This window comes from Genypterus blacodes, unplaced genomic scaffold (assembly GCF_046128005.1).
Source record: "Genypterus blacodes isolate CSIRO-AG114 ecotype Tasmania unplaced genomic scaffold, CSIRO-AGI_Gbla_v1 ptg000376l_1, whole genome shotgun sequence".
Taxonomy (NCBI): Eukaryota; Metazoa; Chordata; class Actinopteri; order Ophidiiformes; family Ophidiidae; genus Genypterus; species Genypterus blacodes.
In genome coordinates this window covers 91,076-112,776 of record NW_027467158.1, presented here as the reverse complement: position 1 = coordinate 112,776, position 21,701 = coordinate 91,076, and the positions used below count along the sequence as shown (strand labels likewise).

The window sequence follows — 21,701 nt, the reverse complement described above, 5'->3', positions numbered from 1 at the left end:
AAAGGAACCAAAAATCCAGCAAACATTTGAAGACACAAATGAAACGGAGAAAGAACAAGTCAAACAAACAACCAAAACAAAGTTAGTGCGAGAAGATTCTAAAGACGAGGTCGTTAAAGATGAGGTCATTAAATACGATAAAATGCAACTGAAGAAAGCGGATGAAGGTCAGAGGCCTGCAGAGGACAAAGGTGACGTCATCCAGTCTCACTGTGTCTCTGCAGCAATACAAGAAGCTCAAACTCTTAATATTCAGCCAAAGATCGTCAAAGTTCAAACTGATAAAGACGAAACATCTAAAGAGGAAACAGCTGAAGTTCAGTCTGTCCTCTTCACAATCAAAGACAGATGCAGTCACATGAGTCCTCTGGACGCAACAGAAACAAAACAAGAGAGAATGAAAAGAAGGATGCTAGTCTCACCTCCACTGGACATGGAGCCTACAGAGCAAACAGAGGAAGACGCACCCGGAAACTACCAAAGACTAGAGTCACAATTAAACGCTGTTAAAGATGAAACAGATCTAATCAAAGAGAGAATCACAAAAACTTCAGTCTTACCAGAAGCCAAACCAACCAAATTAGACTCAACAACAGACAGAAGAAATGTTACTCTGTTGAAGGAAAAAGGAAAAATATTGACTGTGAAAGATAAAAGTCCCCATGTTTCTCCAGAAAACAAACAAACTGAAGCTTTAAGAGTGCCTGAAAAACTAAAAGAGCCGTTTTTAGATTCTGGACATGAGGAACAAACAGGAAAAGAAGCAGATAAGAGTGAAGTCATCACGGCAGATGAAACTCAGTCAAAGGTCGTGACTGTTAAAGGTCAAACCGCCAAAGGTCAAATAGGTCAAAATGTAGAACCAATAAAAAGTTCTGTCCAAAATATCCAACGTAAAGCACCGGAAACCAAATTTGAAAGGAGGGAAGAAACGCAGCCAGAACAATCTGAAGGTGACACACATGTGGAGGCGACAAGGATCAGAGAGGAACAAGCTGGAAAAGCCACAAATACAACGGATGAGAAAGAAAAATTAGCAACAACACGTGAAAAACACAAAGCACAAACAGAGGCGCCAACCGAGAAGGAAACTCAACAGAAAAAAGATCAAACTGAGATAAAATCTGGGGAAAATGGAACCAAAGACAAGTCGATTTTACAGCAGGGAGAAGATGACAGAAAGACTTTAGAGCAGCTTGAACGTCTCATCAGCCAGAGGAACAAAGCTCACACAGAAACACAACAGGAAGTGGATCAAACTGAGGACATTCATGCCAAAGTAGTCGAGTTTAAAGACAAAACTGATGGAACAAAGATGGAAACAGATGTTCAGATCCAGACAGAAGAAACCAAGGCGGAGAAACCTGCAGGAATTAAAAAAATTGTCGAAACTCGAATTAATGCAACAAAGAAAGATCAAAATGAAGAAATGAAATCAAAAGTATCCCGAGTCAAAGATCAAACAGATGTGATTTCACATATTGAGACAATGACACAAGCAGAGATGATGTCATCATCTCAGCAACTCCTTGACGATGTCCCCCCTGTCTCAGAGGACACAAAGACAAAGAAACGTGCAGTGATAGATGGAGAGACGTCAGCTCCACCTCGTGTCGTCTCTTCTGAAAAACACAGACACTTTATCAACAGATCAGAGGCTGAAACTGAAAAACTTGAAGGAAATGTGGCTGAAGTTAAAGACAAACCCGACCAGATTAGCCACAGAGACACGATGCTAAAGGGAGCAGAATGCGGTCAGGTAGTTAGAGAGGTCACAGACGGTAACGTTGAAATGATTAAAGACGCAATTCCTAAACCCGCAAAGACAGAGGAGTTTAGACAGAAAGACACAAAATCGAAAGAGGGTCAAACAGAAATAAAGACGTTAATTAGTCCAACAAATAGACGCAAAGAGCTCATCCTCCGTAATATTCCACAAACTCCATCTACAAAGATATCAGATAAACAGACAACTGCAGTTAAACTGAGTCCACAAACAAAAGCAGAATCCCATTACGTCCCTGCAGTCCCAGAACCCTCAGTAACAGACCAATCAGAACACAAAGACACTGCCTCCTGCGAGAAACCAGCAGGAGTCCAAGTGTCCTGGAAGGAAGCAGATGTTCACTTGGTCACTAAAACGGTGACCAGAGAGGAAGGAGCTGAAGCGCCTATGGAAGCAGATCAGACGGAAAATGTTCAGAGGACTTTCAGAGGTACACAGGGACAAATGTCTCTGTCACCGAGTGTTTCCTTCACCCGAGCACCAAAAATCCACTTCAGGATTTCTGTGGCACCCATTTGTGTTTGGGCACCAGCTTCACCTTCACGCTGTCCAATCAGACACCTTCTTCTCTTTCTCGCATTATTGTCTCATCTGATCATGTGTTCTGTGTCCTTCAGTCCCGTCAGGATCTCCTGGTAATCCGGAACAAAAAACGACTTTTAAAGACATTTTCCCCGTTAAGTTTAGTTAAAGTGCTGGAATGTTTTGGAAACTAAATCTTTGAACCAGTGCAAAAAAATCCCACGAACCTTCAGCAACTTTTGTGCAAAACAGATTTTGACAAAGATTGTCTGAGAATTCCTGAGTTCCCGGGCCATTCCTGATTGGACTGTCCTTTCTGCCATTGTTGTTGTTGTTTTTGTTGTGTCCATTGTGCTTCATGGTTTGTGTGTTTATCGTAACATAATGATCCTTGAAGACGAGATATGGCAGATGTCTTTGGCAGGCGATGACGCGGCTCCCTGAAGCTGTAGTTGGTGTTTGCATGCTCCATGCTCAGTGCTGCCCCCTCAGGTGGCAGCATGTCTCTGACTCTTTCCTTATGTATCTCCTAAGTTCCCGTGAAGACAGCGTCACCAGCAGGAGCCAAGGAGCATCCAGAAGGTATCAATCTTGTGTGTGTGTGTGTGTGTGTGTGTGTGTGTGAGAGACGTTCATCAGTGAACGTCGCTCTTAAACTAAACTTCAACTTTATCTTCAACAACTTTCCTTTGTCTTCAAAGAGATCAAAGCAGAAACTAAACAGAAAGCAGCGGCAGACCAACGTGAAGAACGTGAGTCAGGAACAAAAAGCACCATTTCTTTTCTGTGCTTAAATCATTTTTACCTTCCAAACACTTTGATCTCTTTTTGATACTCAAAGTGAGCAAAGTGACGGCTGAAGAGCCGATGAAGATGTTAGTTGATGAAGACCAGCAGGAGAAAAGCCCTCAGACAGGTCAGACATGTTCAGCTCTGATTCTTCTTCTACCTTCAGGTTCATTCAGCACATTTCTTCTGTTTGTTATATTTTGTCTTTTTAATGTTTAACTTTTGCGTTCTTCATTTTTTTGGTAAAGAAATGCAAGAAACAATAACCTGAACTTTTACAATTTATTATTCTTGTGTTTTTTGTTCTTCTGGTTTTTCTTCATCAACTTGGCGTTTTTTGTTTGAAATAAAGCATTTATTGTTATAATGTATAACAATAAATACTTTTAATGATACAATTGAACATTTTTTTTAATCAATGACGTGTTTGACTGCCTGATTGATGTTTAATGTTGCAGTCAGTATGAGTACTTCCTGTTATAACTTACATCTTTCTGAACTTTGACCTCTGTATTAGATGAGACCAAGGGGCCAGTCCAAGCTCCAGGAGGAGTAAAGAAAGGTAGGAGCCTCACCGCCTCACAGCACATGACACGTCACAACACTGAGCAGCTGTGAATCTGTCAAAGGTTTTCATTTCTGATTTGTTTGGTATGAATTGATTTGTGGTTTTGGAATTACAAAGAGGTTCTAGCAGAACCTGGGCAGATATATGGCTCGCTGGAGGAAGGTGGTTTGTGTAGAGGAACAGTGAGAATATTCTTGGAAGCATGGAAGAGCTGAGGCATTCCAGGGGATTTAGGAGACTGTGATTTGGTTCTCAAGCTCAGTAAGAAGCTGGGCTTTTATTGGGAAAGGGCTTTGATTGTAAAGGGGCTTTTATAAGGGCTTTAATTGGAGAAGGCCTTTTATTGTGAAAGGGCTTGGTGGGTGTGTTTGTGTATTTTCACACACAACCAACACAGTTACATTCATTTGTTTGCATTCTGTTGTGTTTCCTGTTTGTTTGTGTTTTATTGTTTTTTTCTGTTAAAATGTGTTGTAGTTCTTTTTCTAAAGACAGTTTTTTATCAGTGATGTCAAAATTTTGCTGCCTCAGAAATGGTTCCACTCAAAAAAGGTCAAACTCCAGCAGAAGATGGGATGTTTGATATTCCCACCTTGAAGAAAACCAGCAGGATCCTGAGGGAACAGGAAGAGGAACAGGAAACCATCAAACTGAAGAAGATTCCTTCAGCTCCACCAAAAGAGGCTGAAGAGGAGCTAAAACCTCAGAAGACCACCAAGACCACTGTCTTCACTGTGGAGGAGATGGTGCATCAGCAGGAAGACATTGAGTTTTCCGTTGGCACCAGGAGACCTGCAGAAGAGCGGAAGCCTGCGTTGAAACCAACCCTGGAGAAAAAACCTGAAATCCAAAAAGCTAAAGAGGAGGAACCAAAAGACACCAGGAAGGATGCGTGGGCTCGTCAGAAAGGCCCCCCCAAAGAAGAGAAACCAGAAGATAAGATTCCACTGAAGAAAACTCCCAGGCCACCAAAAGAGGAAATATCTGCTCCTCCCACTGCAGCCGTGAAGAAAGTGACAAAGCTGCCTTCAGGTGATGCTGAGCAGGAATCAGTCAAACTAAAACCATTTGAGAAGCCGGCAAAACCAGTAGAAGAGCCAGATGAAGAACAGAGGGAGAGGCCTGAGGGGGATGCTCTGCCTTTCCAGAGAGGAGAAAGGATCCCAAGGAAGGAGGAGAGCAAAGAACCTCAGAAACCTGAGAAAACTCCAGTGACAACACAGGAGGCACCAGCCAAGGTCCTGAAACCAGGAGACAAAAAGAAAACTCCAGCCAAGGAGGAGGAGGTGGATGGCAAAGCCCCAACCAAGGTGAAGAAAATTCCAACAAAAGATTCTCAGATGGAACCCATTAAACTCAAGCCATTCTCCAGGCCCTCCAAAGATGCAGAGGAGCCTGAGAAGAAGCTGGCTGAGGAGAAAGAGAAGAAACCCATAGACAGCATGCGTCCTCATTGCAAGAGTCCAGAGGACATTAAACGAGATCGAGAGCCTGAGCCCAAACTGATCAAACCTGAAGTGCCTGAAGTTCCGGAGAAGAAGCCAGAGAAGGTTAAAGAATATCAACCAGTACCTGCAGAGAAGATAGTGACTCCTCAAAGTGCTCCAACTAAAAAGCCTGAGAAGGTTCCTGAGGAGCCCAAGCCAATGCAGTTGAAAAAAGGAGTCACACCAAAGGCAAAAGAGGAGAAGGGGGAAGTGGCTTTGAAGCCTGTAGAGCAGCTTAAAAAGGTGGAGGTGAAGAAGACTCCATCTCCAAAAGCAGAGAAGCTTAAAGAAGCAGTAATGGTTCCTGTTGAGAAGAAGCCGAGTGTGGAAAAACTGAAGAGATCCCCCAAAACTGTTTCACCAAAAGACTCAATAGAAGCAGTGAGCCTCAAAAAGATCCAGAAGAAACCGTCAGCAGAGGAGGAGAAGCCTCATAAAGTCCCTGTGATGAAGGAGGTTTCTCCTGGAGCTGTACAGATGAAGAAGGTGGCCACCCAGCCAGAGGAGGAGGTGTTTGAAGAGGACTACGGTCCTGAGGAGGAGGCTGGAGAGGAGGAAGAGGAGGCCTGGGGATGGGAGCTGGTCCCCACGGATTCAGGAGACTGGGAAGGTGAAGGTGATGAAGGTGCTCTGGAGGCTCCAGGGGTGAAACGGAGAGGTGAGACGGTGGCAGGGCCAAACTCTTCATCCCTCTCAAATCATCTCCACCTCATCCTCACATCTTCAGGCTCCCCACCTCATCTTTTTCTGTGTTAGTGTCCTGTTTTGTTCCATCTGGTGCCGTTTCATCATGTCTGTTCTTTTTGTTTCTGCTTCTTGTGGTTTTCATGTCCGTCAGTCTGAAGGTTTTTCTCCATTCTGCCATCTAGTGGCCATCCGACTCCATTATAGCTCATTATTCACTCCATCCTGTCTGTAGACATCTAACATCATGATTCCATCCACCTTCTTCATGTCACGTCACTTTGTGTCCAAACACCAGAACCTAGTTTTCTTCACTGATTTGACCTTTTTCTGAACAGAGGGACAGCCAGCAGAGGAGGCAGGAAGAGGAAGAGGAAGAGGACTGAAACGTGAGTATGAAACCACTAATGCTTCCCAGGTTAACCACGTTTCTTCCACACACATGTATTCATCAGACATTGAAGCCTTAGACGTCATTGATGATTATAAAAACGTTCCTGATCATTTATGTCTTTACTCGGTCGATTCCATTGAAGCTGTGGAAACAAAGAAGGCAATGAAGAAGGAGAACGTGACACCAACCTCTAATTTGTGTTTCAGCCAAGCAGACGCCATCCCCCGGAGAGGGCAGGGGGCGGGGCCTCAAACCGGGCGGCAAGGGCCCCTCGCCACCGGAGGATCCGTTCGGCGGGTTCAAGCTGAAAGCCGTCCCCCTGAAGTTCATCAAGAAGATTCAGAACATTGTGCTGCTGGAGGCAGAGTCTATTGGCTCGTCTGCCGTGTTTGAGTGCGAGATCTCGCCCTCCACCGCCATCACGTCGTGGATGAAGGATGACAGCAACCTGCGTGAGAGCCCCAAACACAGGTTCACCTCCGACGGCAAAGATCGCAAGCTGCACATCATCGACGTGCAGCTGTCCGACACCGGCGACTACACGTGTGTGGCCAAGAACGCCGGCAAGGAAATAACCTGCACAGCCAAGCTCATCGTGGAAGGTAACTGGATGGGTTAGAGGTTTAGATGTTTAGAGGTTTAGAGGGTTAAAGGGGTTAGAGTCTTAGAGGGTTTAGAGGGTTAAAGGGTTAGAGTGTTAGAGGGTTTAGAGGGTTAAAGGTTTAGAGTGTTAGAGGGTTAAAGGGTTTAGAGGATTAGAGAGTTAGGGTTTGAGGGTTAGGGTTGTGGAAGTATGTTACATTACATTACATTACATTACGGTCATTTAGCAGACGCTTTTATCCAAAGCGACTTACAATAAGTGTGTTCAACAAAGGTAGATAAAAGAACTTCAGGTCATGTTGGACTGAGAACAACAAGAGAGATAGACAAACGTCTGCAGAGTGTCGTTTACATCTGCAGGTTTATCAGTTACTTATCAGTTATCAGTATTGTAATGATGTCAGGACATGGATGAGGAAGTGCTTGATCTCCCTGCAGAGCTTCCTGTGAAGTGGATCAAAGAGCTGGAGGAGGAGACGTCGACTATAAAGAGTCAGCCCGTCTACATTACCTGTGAGCTCAACAAAGAGCGAGATGTGGTGTGGAGGAGAAACGGCCAGATCCTCAAGACACAAGCCGGTAAGCTCCAGATCAACATCATCGGGATGCAGCACGCCGTGACCATCCAGAGCTCCAGCGAGGAATTCACCGGAGTCTACACCTGTGAAGTCTCGGGCCAGGAGGACGTCAAGACCACTACCAATGTCACAATGATCGGTGAGCAGATGACGATGCCAATGTACAAAATATCTAAAAATGTATTTTTTTGTAGAGCGACATCAGAACTCCACATCAGTTTGTGCGTAGCTGAGCAGAAAAGTAAAATGGTTTGGAACCTGACAAGTTGCTTTCCGACATAAACCAGAAAATTGTTGAATTCCCTGAGGTGGGACTTGTGATGACATCATGATTGGGCGTTGCTTATTCCATCCCTGCAATGATAAACAACATGTCAAAGGCCTTTTGTTTGTTGTTTACCATCAGCAGCAACTGCGAGCTGAGGCTGATGTGTTGTGTCTAGATTATTCTTGCTCTCGTACATCAGTAAGAGTCAATAAAGTTAGGATGGAACCGTTAATGTGTAACTCCAACAGAAATCATCAAGGACTGGATTGTGAAGTCGCTGAGGGACCAGCATGTGAAACCAAAGACGGCTGCTACGTTTAAGTGCGAGCTCTTCAAGGACACGCCCAACTGGAAGTGGATGAAAGGGGAGAATGAGCTCACGCCGTCGGATAAGGTGGAGATGAGGAAAGAAGGAAAGGAGCTGACGTTAGTTATCAAGAACTGTCAGCCAGAGGATGTAGCAGAATACGCCATGGAGGTGGAGGGACGCATCTACACCGCTAAGCTAACACTGGGAGGTAAAACCTGTCTGCCCCGCTCACCTTAGCCAGCTCTGTAGTCATCACTGTGTATTTACATGTACTGGTAAAACCACGTTTCAGAGCGGGAGGCAGAGATCCTGAAGCCCCTCGCCAGCGTGGAAGTGATCGAGAAAGAAGACGCCACGTTTGAGACCGAAATCTCTGAGGATGATATACCAGGAGAATGGAAGCTCAAAGGAGAGGTTTTGACCAGATCGCCGGTAAGAATGGACAGTTGTGCTTTCTTTTAGACCTTCTCTCATTTATCTCCTTCCTTGTTTTTCCTCCCCCTAATACTGGTTCTTAAGTCTTGCCAAGAGTTGTAAAATAAAGAAGTAAATTACTGCTCATTAATTAACATGCAGATTTTATTATGTTGTGACTTTCTAACGTAAATGTTTTGTTCGTTCCAGACGTGTGACATCCACATGGAGGGCCCGGTGCGTCGGCTCAAGCTGAAAAACTGCCAACTGGATCAGGCCGGCGAGGTGTCGTACCAGGCGCTGAACGCCATCACCACCGCCATGCTCAACGTGAAAGGTAAAAGAAGACTCCTGCTGTCCGCTACGGGAACTACAACATATCGTGGTTTTAAGTCATTAGCTCCGAAAATAAAGGCGTAAGGTCCACAGGAAACCCAATAAAGTTTTATACCAGTGGACCTTAGATCTTTATTTACACAGCCAAAGAAGACCAGAAGAAAGTGTATAAGTGTGCGTGTGTGTGTGTCCTGTGTCCTGTGGTCCACGTGAACCTCAAGAAGGTGTTAATGTGGTTCTTTGTGGATATTTGCTGTTTGTACTGTTTGTTGTTAAATGTGCTCTCAGACGTCAGCTTATTGGTCAGACCAGCGACCTGTCTGGAAGGTCACATGGGCTATATTAACCAAAGTTCACAATAAACTCTGGAGCGTACACTAAATCCAGTCCGTCCGACTACAAGCTAGCTGCACTTGAGTGCTGTTGTTCTTGTGTTGTTGTTGTTGTTGTTGTTGTTGTTGTTGTGTTGGTTATGTGTTTGTGATGTTCTCTGTCACCTTTTGACTCAGAAATTGAAATGGACTTCGTGGTCCCACTGGAGGATGTTTCTGTGCCTGAAAAGAAACAGGCTAAGTTTCAGTGCACTATCACCAAGGACGTGTCTAAGGTCATGTGGTACAAGGGGGCCGACATCATTACCCCTGACCAAAAGTATGACATCATCAGTGATGGCAAGAAGCATATGCTAATCATAAACTGCTGCGAGTTTGAAGACGAGGATGAATTTTCTTTTGAGGCGTTGGGCAAAACCTCGACAGCTAGGCTGACAGTGGAGGGTAAGTCCTAGACCACAATCAGACACTTTGATCCTTCAGTTCTTTGAACTAACTCGTGAATCCACTTTACTAATACGCTTGTAGGTATCAGGCTCAAATTCATTACGCCCATAAAGGACCAAACGGTGAAGGAAGGCAAAACAGCTCGCTTTGAGCTGGAGCTCTCCCACGAAAACATCCCGGTCACCTGGTACAAGAACGACATGAAGATCCATCCCAGCAGGACTGTGCTCACTCATGTGGATGGAAAGAAACATGTACTAGAAATAAGGGACGTGACTCTTGATGATACTTGCCAGATTAAAGCAGAGGCCAAGGGAATCCCATCCATGGCCAACCTGACAGTCATAGGTAACCCCCCCCCCCCCCACCCCCACCCCCCCAGTGTCCCCTCACATTTCTTCTTTACAGCGTTTTTGTCTCTCTATGTTGTCAAGTCTGGGGCCCCTGTGGCTCATGTGTGGTTTGAACACTTGGTCCCCGGTTTGTCTTAAATGTTGTATCTGTTTGTACTTTGAACTACTGAGTCACCCACACATTCATTTCCCTTTGCAGAGGGAGATGCGTACTTTACCGTTAAGCTGCAGGACTTTACTGCAGTGGAGAAGGACGAGGTAGTCCTAGATTGTGAGCTCAGCAAAGATGTTGAGGTCATGTGGTACCATAACGAGGCTGAAATCAAGGCCTCTAAAATGGTGGCCATTAAGGCTGAGGGTAAGAGCAGAACCCTCATCATCAAGAAAGTCTCAGACAAAGACAAAGGACAGTACCTCTGTGACTGTGGAACCGACAAAACCACAGCAACACTTCTCATTGAAGGTAAACAACAAACTTCATCCTGGTCACCTGTGGCCCCGCCTCCTAACCTTACGTCCAATCACAGTGTCCTGTGGTTTTTGCACCTGAAGCACCTTCTTCCATTGCTCTCATTCATTCTTAACTGTCATGGAGTCTTGATCGGTCCTCTCTCCCTGAAATGGTACAAACTCACTCCAAGAAGTTCTCAGAGAATCTTCCTGTAGGACCCTGGTCCACCCAGGATTTCTGCTCCTTTCAGGGTTTGATCAGTTAAAATTGAGCATCACCGGGCCGTGGTGTTCGGACTTCATTTGTCACTTTCTTTGTTTGTATGTTTCTTCAAAGGGTCTTCATTGTTCCCATTACAGAACTTCTCACTCTCTGAAGAAACATTCAAACCCCTTTATGCTAGTATGTTAGAGGGGCTCAGTGTGGGTAAAGGTGTTTACTCCCACTCTGCCCATCACTAGAACAGTGATGTGGATGTGTCCGGTGCTCAGGCAGGTTTACATTCTGACGTGGGTCTAAGCGTTCCAGCCATGAGCAGAACTGCTGGGTGGAGTAAATTCCAGGTCCTTTCCCACTGTGTTCATGAGGAAGAGTTTTGGATGAATGGTGAAATGTCTTCAAGTTCAAACCTCCTAGCAGCTGATTACCTGTATGAGTGACACAAACAAACCCCCTTGTGGTTCTTCAGCACCTTTTAAAGGACTTGGCCGCTCAAAGTTCCATATAGAGCCCAATGGTAGTAAGGTCTGTAGTAAGGGGCGGGGCATGAATCTGATGCAGAGTGGCTGCTGGTGTTCCATCACGCAGTCCCTGAGAGTTTACGGTCTTGTAAAGATGCATAAAGGAGGTTTGCACATGGAACCCTAACATGAGGTTGTCAGTGTGAGCGGTTGCGCGCCGGCCTGCTGTCAGTTGGCGTCTTCCTCTGTGGTCTGTCATGTGTGTGTTTACGTGTACTGTGTTCCTTCTCTTAAATGTCAGCTCGCCATATCAAGGTGGTTCGTCCCATGTATGGTGTTGAGGCGTTTGACGGAGAAACGGCTCGATTTGAGATCGAGCTCTCTGAGGACGACGTCCATGGCCAGTGGAAACTGAACGGCGACCTCCTCAGCCCATCAGCTGTACGTCTACAAATGTCTTGGCTGCGGTTCAATTCACTTTACATTTAAGCCAAACAGACGACCTCACCTAGATCAACTACAGCAACATTCGGTTTCGTGTTAGCAAAGGAATGAAAGTGAATTGACCGTGAAGCAGTTCTGACCACTTTACTGTGACGCCTCTTGGTTTTGATGAAATGATGAAGTTTGTTCAAACATCTGCAGGACATTGAGATCGTGGAGGATGGAGCCAAGCACACTTTGGTTTTATACAACTGCAAAGTCCCCCAGACGGGCGAGCTGGTGTTTACCGCCGCCAACGCCAAGTGCTCTGCTAACCTGAAAGTGAAGGGTGAGCGTTCACGTCCTCGCTGTGCTCTAGCTTTCCTCTCTGAAGCTTCACTTCACTCCATCTTGTCTTTTAACCCAAACGTCACGATTTTGCTCATTTACTGACGTTTCATCGACTACTTCTGCATTTTGTCTTTGTGCTATTGGCACTCTTCATGATCTCTTATCTGTGCCAGTGCAGCAAATCAAGCGCCCCTGGATTTGGTTTACTTATCCACCCGTCCGTCCGCACCTTTCAGCTCGTTGATATTAACTGTGTCTCTCTGACCCAACAGAGCTGCCCGTCTCTTTCATTACGCCACTGGCAGACGTGCACGTTTACGAAAAGGACGAGGCCAGATTTGAGTTGGAAATATCCCGAGAGCCTAAAAGCTTCCGTTGGCTGAAGGGATCTCAGGAGTTATCAAACGATGACAAGTTTGAACTTCTGGCGAATGGAAAGACGCACAGTCTCATCATTAAATCGGCCAAATACGAAGACGAAGCCAAATACATGTTTGAGGCCGAGGACAAGAGGACGTCTGGAAAGCTGGTTATCAAAGGTAAAGTGAGAGTTGCAGCATGCTGGGTAACAGAGGGATCAAACATGAGCTCAACTTTCACTGAGCGCTGATGTTTGTCCTGTCTGTCCAGCAAACACATCTTATATTTCATCTTATGTTTCAGATTTGTAATGTATGCGGTCATAAACATTGTAGCCTAGCAGGTTTTAGTCTTAAGAAGTTCATTAATGAATGAATGATCTAGATGTTAAACCCTGGAAGAGACCAAAGTGTTACACTGCTAGCACACATGTGACCGTGAAATCAGGTCATGGATGAATCCTGGGCAGCAGCAGTAATCTCACCAGGGGACATCAGGCATGTCAGTGTCTGTCTCCTCCGTTCTCTGTCCTCTTAATTCAGTCATGTTAGCTAGCACCAATGCTAGCTAGCTATCACACAAGCTAACATTTGCTGTTTCTGCTGGTTTAGCCTGAACTTCAGTGAAATTAGTGATGTTTTCATTCTGTCAATCAGAAATGAGATCAGGTTTGTCATTTGGTGGATAAGTGAAGTATTAAGTTCTGTTTCACATTCAGATTGTTGGACTACGTCCCAAGATGTTGAGATATTTTAAATCTGTATAAATAAATGTCCTTTTGCAGGAATTCGCCTGGAGTTCATCAAACCCATCAAAGATGTGACAGTGAAGGAGCGAGAGACTGCAGAGTTCAGCATTGAGCTCTCGCACCAAAACGTGCCGGTGGTCTGGTACAGAAACGGGCTCCGCCTTCACCCCGGCAAGATGGTGCACATGAGCGAGGAGGGGCGGGGCCATGCGCTGGCCTTCAAAGAGGTCACCATCGATGACACCGCCTTGATCAGAGTGGAGGCCATGGGCAAGACCTCCGAGGCCATGCTCACTGTGCTCGGTCAGTACCTCACACAAGGTCCATAAGGGTTGACTGATAAGTTGTGAGCCTGACAAATGTGGTTCTTAAACTGGGTCACTGTTTTTTAACTGGATTTATGTCATGGCAGCTGGTTTTTAAATGGTTAGAAAGTCTCTTTTGCTGTTAGTGATTGTTTTGTAATGACTTTAGAAAGTTAAATACTGACAGAGAGGAAAAGATGCTGTGGTCTTCAGCTTCTCCTGCAGGGGGCAGCTTCTGTTTTTCTAAGCTTTTCCAGGACTCATTTAGATGTTTCAGAGAAGTAAAAACACATCGAACCAAAAACCACTTCATTTAAATGAGATAGATAGATAGTTTACATTATTATTATTATTAATTAAAAACTGAATTAGGTAAATATAAATGATATCCAAACTTTGTATTTTGGTTCAGCTGTAAACTTTCCTATCATGTTTGTAACTTTGCCGCTCTCACTGAGACACGTTGAGATAGCTTGTTTGGTGCTAGATTCAATAAATCCCCTCAGGATATTTAAGTTTAATCTTATCTTATATCAATTTGAACTGAAACAGCAAACAACGATAACTAAATTCAACTGAATTAGTTTTAGTCATGTGCGGTGGATACGAAGCTTATGAGGGTCAAAGATGAACCAGTATGTGTCTAAGATACTTTGAAATGTTTGTGAAAGCTTAAAGTGATGTGTGTTTCTGGTGTCTTCCTGCAGAGGGCGACCTTTACTTCACGGTGAAGCTGCAGAGCTACACCGCCGTGGAGAAAGATGAAGTCAAGCTGTCCTGCGAGCTGAGCAAGGCCGCCGGCGAGGTCAAATGGTTTAAAGACGGTAACGAAATCTTTCCCTCCAAGAACATTCTCATCCAATCAGACGGCAGGAAGCGCACACTGGTCCTCAGGAAGGCGCTGAAGAGCAGCACGGGGTCGTACACCTGCGACTGTGCCACAGACAAAACCACAGCTGGCCTCAACATCGAAGGTAAAATACCTGCCAGCGATCAGCCCCACCCCCAGACTGCCCATCGATGCAGAGCCAGGCCCCGCCCACTGACAGAGAAGCCCCCCCTCTCGCTTGGCGGCTGCATCACTTCCTTCCACCAAAACTTTGTTTCTGTCTGAAGATCCAACGCTTTAAAACTGAGTTTAAGACAAATGAAACACAGGAACTGTAAACAAATCAAATTACTATCTTTACTGAGTCATAAAAATATTAAATCAACTAAATATAAGTGAACTACTGTAGGGCTGCACTTCATCAAAACTATAAATGAGAAATCTGTTTCTCATTTATTGTTTTGATTTTGTCATTTATCTCTGATGTTTTATAACGTTGGATTTTTGTCTTCTGTTATTTGTTGGTTTGTCTGTTTTTATTTTATTTTGCTGTGGCTCCTCTGTAAGTCGCTCTGGATAAGAGCGTCGCTGCCCGCTGACAGGACGTCTATGTGTCTCTCTTCCTGTTTCCTGTTTCAGGACTTCCTGTCTTCACAAGCCCATGTTTATGAACAAGTCAGTCTCTGCTGTGTTGCCATGGAATAACCTTTCTGTCCCCCCCCCCCCACACAGAGCGCGAGATCAAGGTGGTCCGACCTCTGTACAGCGTAGAGGTCTGTGAGACGGAAAATGCCAAATTTGAGACCGAGATTTCTGAGGTGGACATCCACGCCACCTGGACGCTAAAAGGAGAACTGCTGCATCCCTCAGGGGTGAGACAAACAATCACAGAGCAAAACAAAAGTCTGTATGGTTTACTGAGCTACACTTGAATGTGTTTGACCTTAAATTGAACGTGTTTGATCGCGATCATTAACGTGTTTGATCTGGGATTGGTCATCATTGGTTATTTGGTCATTTAGTGGTGCTAACACATCAATCACCATTGGAGATCTGACTTCCTGTTTGCTCCTGCCAGGAGGTGGAGATGAAGGAGGAGGGGTCTCGTCACATGTTGATCCTGTATCACTGTCGGATGGACATGGCTGGAGCCGTCGATTTCGCCGCTGCCAACGCCAAATCCTCTGCTCATCTGAGGGTCAAAGGTGATCAATAACTTAGAGAGAAACTCCAGCTAACACTTTCCCTCTGCTTTCAGTCTTTGTGCTAAGCTAACGGCTGCTTGTTCACTTTTACTCAAAAATGCAGATTACAACTTGTAAACATGTAGAGGGGAGAAAAGAACACTCATTAACTGATGAACAAAGATTCAGAAATGTAAACAATCACATTAACCTAAACAATTTTGGTACAACAGCGAGTATGCAAAAGTGTCAAACTGTCAAACACCACCAAAGAAGAAGAATTGTGAGTCACTACATCTCAGTGTAGAACAAAGAATCGATCAGTCGGATGTTTGATCCTGTGGTTGTGAAACACAGACGGCTCTTCCGGAAAATTCCAGGGCAGTTTGATTGACAGGAGCAGATTGGAGGGAGGCGGGCCGTGAGTCAATGGGGCCCCTAAGTTATTTTAGAAGCCACATACCTTATGTAGAGCAGCACTGCAGTCATAGGCAGAGGGCGGACGCAACCCTGTCCCTCACTGGTTATGCTAATGAGCGCCCCCCCCCCCCCAGCCACGAGTCCTCCAGGGTCCACCAGGCTTCAGATCCTGCTGCTTCAGTTCTCCTGAGGCGTTGAGACGCCGGCCTTCAGCTCAGCTGCACCATGAGCGTCGGCCCCTGAGGATTTTGGGGATTATTGATCAGGTTGTTGGAGGAGGGGAAACTCACTAACCGCCATGTCTTCTCCTCAATCCAAAGCCCGGGTCATCGAACTCGTGCGGCCCCTGAAGGACGTGAGCGTCACCGCCGGGGAGAGCGCCACCTTTGAGTGTGAGCTGTCCTACGAAGGCATCGCTGTCGAGTGGTTCCTGGGGAACACAAAGGTGGAACCTAGCGAGAGGGTAAGCAGACTGCTTCATCAGAACTTCATCAGAGGACCTGCATGTGGGATTATACTGAGTCCACATCCTGACCCTGATGTAAACAAAACATCTCAATTGAATTCATGAATTTAATGTAATGTAATGTAATGTAATGTAATGTGGGCTAGTCTCTAGAGGAGAGAGTGATGTTGCTCCTGTGGTTCAGGTCTGCTGGGGTCCCCTGTGTTTTGGATTTGGGTTTTGTTGACTCTGGATCCTGGTCTTGAGTTTTTCTTCTTATAAGGCCTGCGGAGGATCAGGATTCCAGCCGAGCATTCGATCCTGGTTTTGAGATAAGGGGCAGCAGGAGGCGTTCTGCTCAGCCAGCGTTTTCACACAGGTTATTTTTAACGCGAGAGGCGGCAGGTGGTAACACGAGTCCCAACAGCTCGGCCCCGTAAACTGTTTGTGTCAAAACCAACAAACTTTCAGGCATAAATCAGGGACCACAAGGCCCCGGAGCCCTGGGCCCTCATGATCACAGTCCTGATCATAAGGGAGGATAAGTTCGATTATGTAGTGAAACCTGAGACCCCAGACATTCAAGGAAACCTGATCCACAAAGTCCCAAAATAAGAGTTCATAAAAAATGTTAATTCAATTCAAAACATTCAAATATCAATGTGAAAACTTTAATTTTGATCTGCTGCAGAAAAGTCCAAACAATTATGAATTTAAGATTAAAAAATGTGAAGAAATACAAACAGAGCAATAAAGAAACCTCAAGTCAACCATGTCAACCAGCAAATTCATCAACTGGACACATTTATGCTATTGATTCACAAAATGAAGCGGGATTTACTTCATCCAGATTGAAAATAAATCAGTTTAAACACACACACACACACACACACACACACACACACACACACACACACACACACACACACACTCACATACACGCAGGCACACACACACACTCACACTCTCACACACACACACACTCACATGCCCCTCCTCCTTCATCAGTTCTGTTGACAGATTGGTTTTAAGTCACAGTTTGATTCAAACACCTCAGCTGTCAGTTTAGTTTAAAATGTTGAATGCTGGTTTAAGTGAGAGCCTCCACTTACATAAACATCAGAGTTAAAACAGTTAAATTATATATTTAGTTAGATTAGAAGTTAGACTGTATTGCTGTGATTGATATTCCAACTGGTTTATAGATTTTGTAACACTTTTATTTTGAAGCACAGATTAACGGTGGGACCATTTGAAGGTTGCTAAGTTTGGGTATCAGAGGGAATCCTCAATGTGTGACACAGCGAGGTGTGAGGGGTCAGAGGTTGTTTTAAATCGGGGGAAGGAGAAGCAGCTGCTTGAGCTTGTGTTCAGCTGTCAGGACTCAGCTGAGTCAGCCTGATAGGAAGTGTTGAGGCAACATTTAAACACAGTACCTGTCCTCAAATCCTCACCTAAACACAGCCGGTACCGATGTGACATCATCAGAAATACCCCCCCCCCCCCCTCCAGACTGAGAAAGATTCAAAAGTATGTTTACCAAAGAGAAAAGTGTCTGACCTATTTGCAGGGCTGACGTGATCACATGACCTTCCTGACAGATTGACACAGGGAGAAGTTCACCTATAACAGGCTGAAGGCTGTGAACAGGGAGTGAGCTGGTTAGAGATGTTAAACCTCAGAGTGTGACTGTGTGAACCTGTCAGACAATATTCAGGAAAGAAAACCTGACAGTGTGACTCTTGGTTGCTTGTCAGGCGATGCTCAGGGCAGAGGGTAAAGTTCACAGCTTGACTCTGAGGGACGTGCAGATCAACGAAGCGGGAATCGTACGGCTCACCGCCAAAGACTTCCAGACTGAGGCCAACCTCACCGTCAAAGGTAAGTCTCACTCTAATGAACACGACTAGACTCCCTCATGACTTTATGGGACCATGGTCCTGAACTCCAAGCACTCTGGTACACTGCTGAAAGTTATTTTACTGTTTGACTGAATCACTGTTCAGATCAACCAGTGGAGTTCACCAAACCTCTGGAGGACCAGACTGTCGAGGAGGAGGCCACCGCAACACTGGAGTGTGAACTCTCCCGAGAGGACACAGAGGTGAGATGGTTCAGAGATGGACAGGACATCCGCAAGACCAAGAAGTACGAGATGGTCGTCGACGGTCACAAGAGGGCTCTGGTCATCCACGACTGCACCCTGGACGACTCCAGGACATACGCTTGTGATGCTAAAGACTTCAAAACTTCCTGCTTCCTGAGTGTTGAACGTGAGTACAGCCAGGAGACGGCACACTGGGAACAGAGCCCCTTTAGACACCTGAGACCCTCCCATAAAGATCAATATAAATAAAACCTCTCCTTAGCATAAGTGTACAAAAATGACTCTTTATCTCAAGGGGCCTTAAATTCTGATTAGAGGTCAGGAAACTGCAATTGATTTGTTGGTGTCCCTGACAGCTCCACATGTCGAGTTCACAAAGCCGCTCCATGATGTCGAGGTCAAAGAGAAGGAGTCCGCCAGGTTTGAGTGTGAAGTCTCCCGTGAGAACGCTAAGGTAAACAAACGCACCTGAAAATAGTCAGAACAAAAATGTGTCATTATTCAGAAAATGAATAAAGAGTAACATTGTTGCTGTCCTGCAGGTTCGCTGGTTTAAGGATGGAAGTGAGATTAGAAAGGGGAAGAAATACGAAATTATCGCCCAAGGAGTCCAACACATCCTCATCATCCACAAGTCTGCGTTTGATGATGAGGCTGAATACGAATGTGATGCAAAAACCTCCAAGTCCTCTGGCATGCTAACTGTCGTTGGTAAGTCTGTGGACCCTCTGTGGAAACTCTGCAAAGAGGAGTTCAAGGGAAACCTCAAATCTCACCCATAACCCCCGTCTTTGGTTCGACTCCTGCACCTGTCAAAATCTGCAATGTTTCTCTCGTTGCAGAGGAGGAGGCGAGGTTCACCAAGAATCTGTCCAATGTGGAAGGAACAGAGACGGACAGCGTGAAGCTGATCTGTGAAGTGTCCAAACCCAGCGTGGATGTCACCTGGTACAAAGGGGACCAGGAGCTCCCAGAGGGGGGCCGCTTTGACCAGATCATAGACGGTAAGAGGAGGATCCTCCTCATCCAGGACTTGAAGATGGATGACGTTGGGGAATATAACTGCAGACTGAGTCCCTCCATCAGAACCACTGGAGCGCTGAATGTCAACGGTAAGACAACTAGCAAGGGTTAACGGAACAAACCAATGACTTGAAAGCACCAAAACCTGGACCGTCATGATTGCTTTGCTGTAGATTTCCACGTCTTCTGACCTTTTCTTCTCGTTTGTCTTCACCAGAACTGGCGGCTGAGTTCATCTCCCGGCCTCGTAGCCAGGAAGTGGTGGAGGGTGAGAAGGCGGAGTTCACCTGCTCCGTCTCCAAGGAAACCTTTGAGGTCAAATGGTCGAAAAACGACACAGAGATTCAGGCCGGAGAGAAGTACCAGATGGTGAGCGACGGCAAGAAGAGAACGCTGGTCATCAACGACTGCGAGCTCAAAGACGAGGGCAGCTACATGGTGAGGATTGGAACCACCAGGGCCCCGGCCGACCTCACAGTTCTCGGTAAGTCCCGCCCCCTCAGCCACACAGTCAGAACATAACAAAAGTAATTTAAGGAATCTTTAGATATTTATTTTGTTCTAAATATCACTGCTTGTTTGTGTCTGCAGAGAAACTAAAGATCATCACACCGCTAAAGGACACAGAAGCCAAAGAAGGTCAGGAGGTGGTCCTGAACTGTGAGGTGAACACAGAAGGAGCCAAGGCCAAGTGGCTGAAGAATGAGGAGACGCTGTTTGAGAGCAGCAAGTACGTGATGGTGCAGAGAGACAACGTCTTCTCCCTGAGGATCAAGGATGCCCAGAGAGGAGATGAAGCAAACTACAGCATCACCTTGACCAATCAGAGAGGAGAGCAGGCCAAAAGCTCATGTGGCTTCAGCGTCAAAGGTCAGCCGTGTCACTCTTGGATCCACAGAAGTTACACAACTTTTACTCAGAAGAGATGATAAGATGAAAACACGACAACAGCGATCTAAAGGATCCAACCATTGTCTAACGTCAAAGTGACTTTACCACACACAGACACACACACAAACACACACACAGGCATGTTTCTATGCTCACACTGCACGACACATCAACCACCTCCACAGGATAACACAACCCAGCTCCTCAGCCCCCCCCATGATTACTGTAATAACAGCAGCACACTCAGGTGTCGCTCAATAAATCACAGTTTGTTATGATTTGGTGATCACAAGTAGACAAGACCTTGAACACAGAACACACAGTAACTGCAGTGGAAAAAGTTGTGGATAACTGATCAATTAGGAATGTCAATCAAATAAAAGGACTAAAAACAATAGAGAAGGAAGAGATGACAGAGAAAACAAAGCTGAAAGCTGAGGTCTTGTTGTTCTCTCAGGGCTATAACACCAGATGTTTTTGTTGTTTTTAGAGGAGAATCTGAAGATCACAGCCCCACTGGAGGACATCGACACTCAGGAGAAGAGGACCGTCAGCTTCTCCTGCAAGGTCAACCGACACAATGCCACCGTGAAGTGGATGAAGGGCGGTCAGGAGATCACCTTCAGCAAGCGTGTCGTCTACAGAGTTGACAAAGACAAGCACACACTGACCGTCAAAGACTGCACAATGGCCGACGAGGGCGAGTACACTGCCATCGCCGGGGACGACAAGTCCACTGCCGAGCTGATTATCAGCGAGGCGCCGACTGACTTCACTATGCACCTTAAAGACCAGACCATCACTGAGTTTGAAGATGCAGAGTTCACCTGCATGCTGACAAAAGAGAAGGCGGATGTCAAGTGGTACAGAGATGGACGTGAAATCAGGGAAGGACCGAGGTAAGTCCAGGCCGGATTCTGATCAGCCAGGATTCCAGTTAGTCACAGCTATCACTCACGCCAAGTGGTAGCTGTGACTAACTGGAATCCTGGCTGATTGACAGGATTGCATAGTGAGAGGGCACAAACCGACGTGGAGCGATTATAAAAACACATGGGCTTGAATACGGTTCACTCTCTGCTGGGGCTTATTTCTAAAAAAATAAACACTTATGTTCCAGATACACATTTGAAAAAGATGGAAAGATTTGCACGTTACGTATTAAAGAGTGCAGACCAGATGATGAGTGCGAGTACGCCGTTGGAGTGGATGAGAAGAAATCCAGAGCCCGACTCTTTGTAGAAGGTGAGCTCATTCATGTCCAACTAAACTGATTCTGATCCTGCTGGGACAGAACCTTTCCTTACATTGATCTGTGCTCCTGATATCCAGAGACCCCAGTGGAGATCATAAGGCCACCTCAGGACATCTTCGAACCTCCAGGTTCAGACGTTGTGTTTGAGGTGGAGCTTAACAAAGACAGAGCACAGGTGAAGTGGCTGAGGAACAACATGACGGTCGTCCAGGGAGACAAATACCAGATGATGAGTGAGGGTAAAGTCCATCGACTGCAGGTCTGTGAAATCCGACCTCGAGACCAGGGAAAGTACCGAGTCATTGTCAAGGACAAAGATGCCAAAGCCAAACTGGAGCTGGCAGGTAAACATTCACTG

General features: G+C 45.7%; 1 protein-coding gene across 1 annotated transcript in view; it reads left to right on the top strand.

The window, feature by feature from the left end:
* Nucleotides 1-21,701, top strand: part of ttn.2 (titin, tandem duplicate 2) — a 187,914-nt gene that overhangs the window by 80,318 nt on the left and 85,895 nt on the right. Inside the window, 33 exon segments of the mRNA XM_076138549.1 lie at nt 2,028-2,216; nt 2,404-2,421; nt 2,843-2,890; nt 3,150-3,224; nt 3,615-3,659; nt 4,197-5,810; nt 6,175-6,225; nt 6,437-6,832; nt 7,272-7,550; nt 7,928-8,197; nt 8,282-8,421; nt 8,614-8,740; nt 9,249-9,515; nt 9,600-9,866; nt 10,071-10,334; nt 11,304-11,443; nt 11,648-11,774; nt 12,049-12,315; nt 12,921-13,187; nt 13,897-14,163; nt 14,751-14,890; nt 15,097-15,223; nt 15,943-16,085; nt 17,825-17,948; nt 18,074-18,340; nt 18,531-18,628; nt 18,717-18,885; nt 19,017-19,286; nt 19,415-19,681; nt 19,789-20,067; nt 20,579-20,987; nt 21,209-21,333; nt 21,421-21,687. Coding sequence (XP_075994664.1) covers nt 2,028-2,216; nt 2,404-2,421; nt 2,843-2,890; nt 3,150-3,224; nt 3,615-3,659; nt 4,197-5,810; nt 6,175-6,225; nt 6,437-6,832; nt 7,272-7,550; nt 7,928-8,197; nt 8,282-8,421; nt 8,614-8,740; nt 9,249-9,515; nt 9,600-9,866; nt 10,071-10,334; nt 11,304-11,443; nt 11,648-11,774; nt 12,049-12,315; nt 12,921-13,187; nt 13,897-14,163; nt 14,751-14,890; nt 15,097-15,223; nt 15,943-16,085; nt 17,825-17,948; nt 18,074-18,340; nt 18,531-18,628; nt 18,717-18,885; nt 19,017-19,286; nt 19,415-19,681; nt 19,789-20,067; nt 20,579-20,987; nt 21,209-21,333; nt 21,421-21,687 — 7,803 coding nt within the window.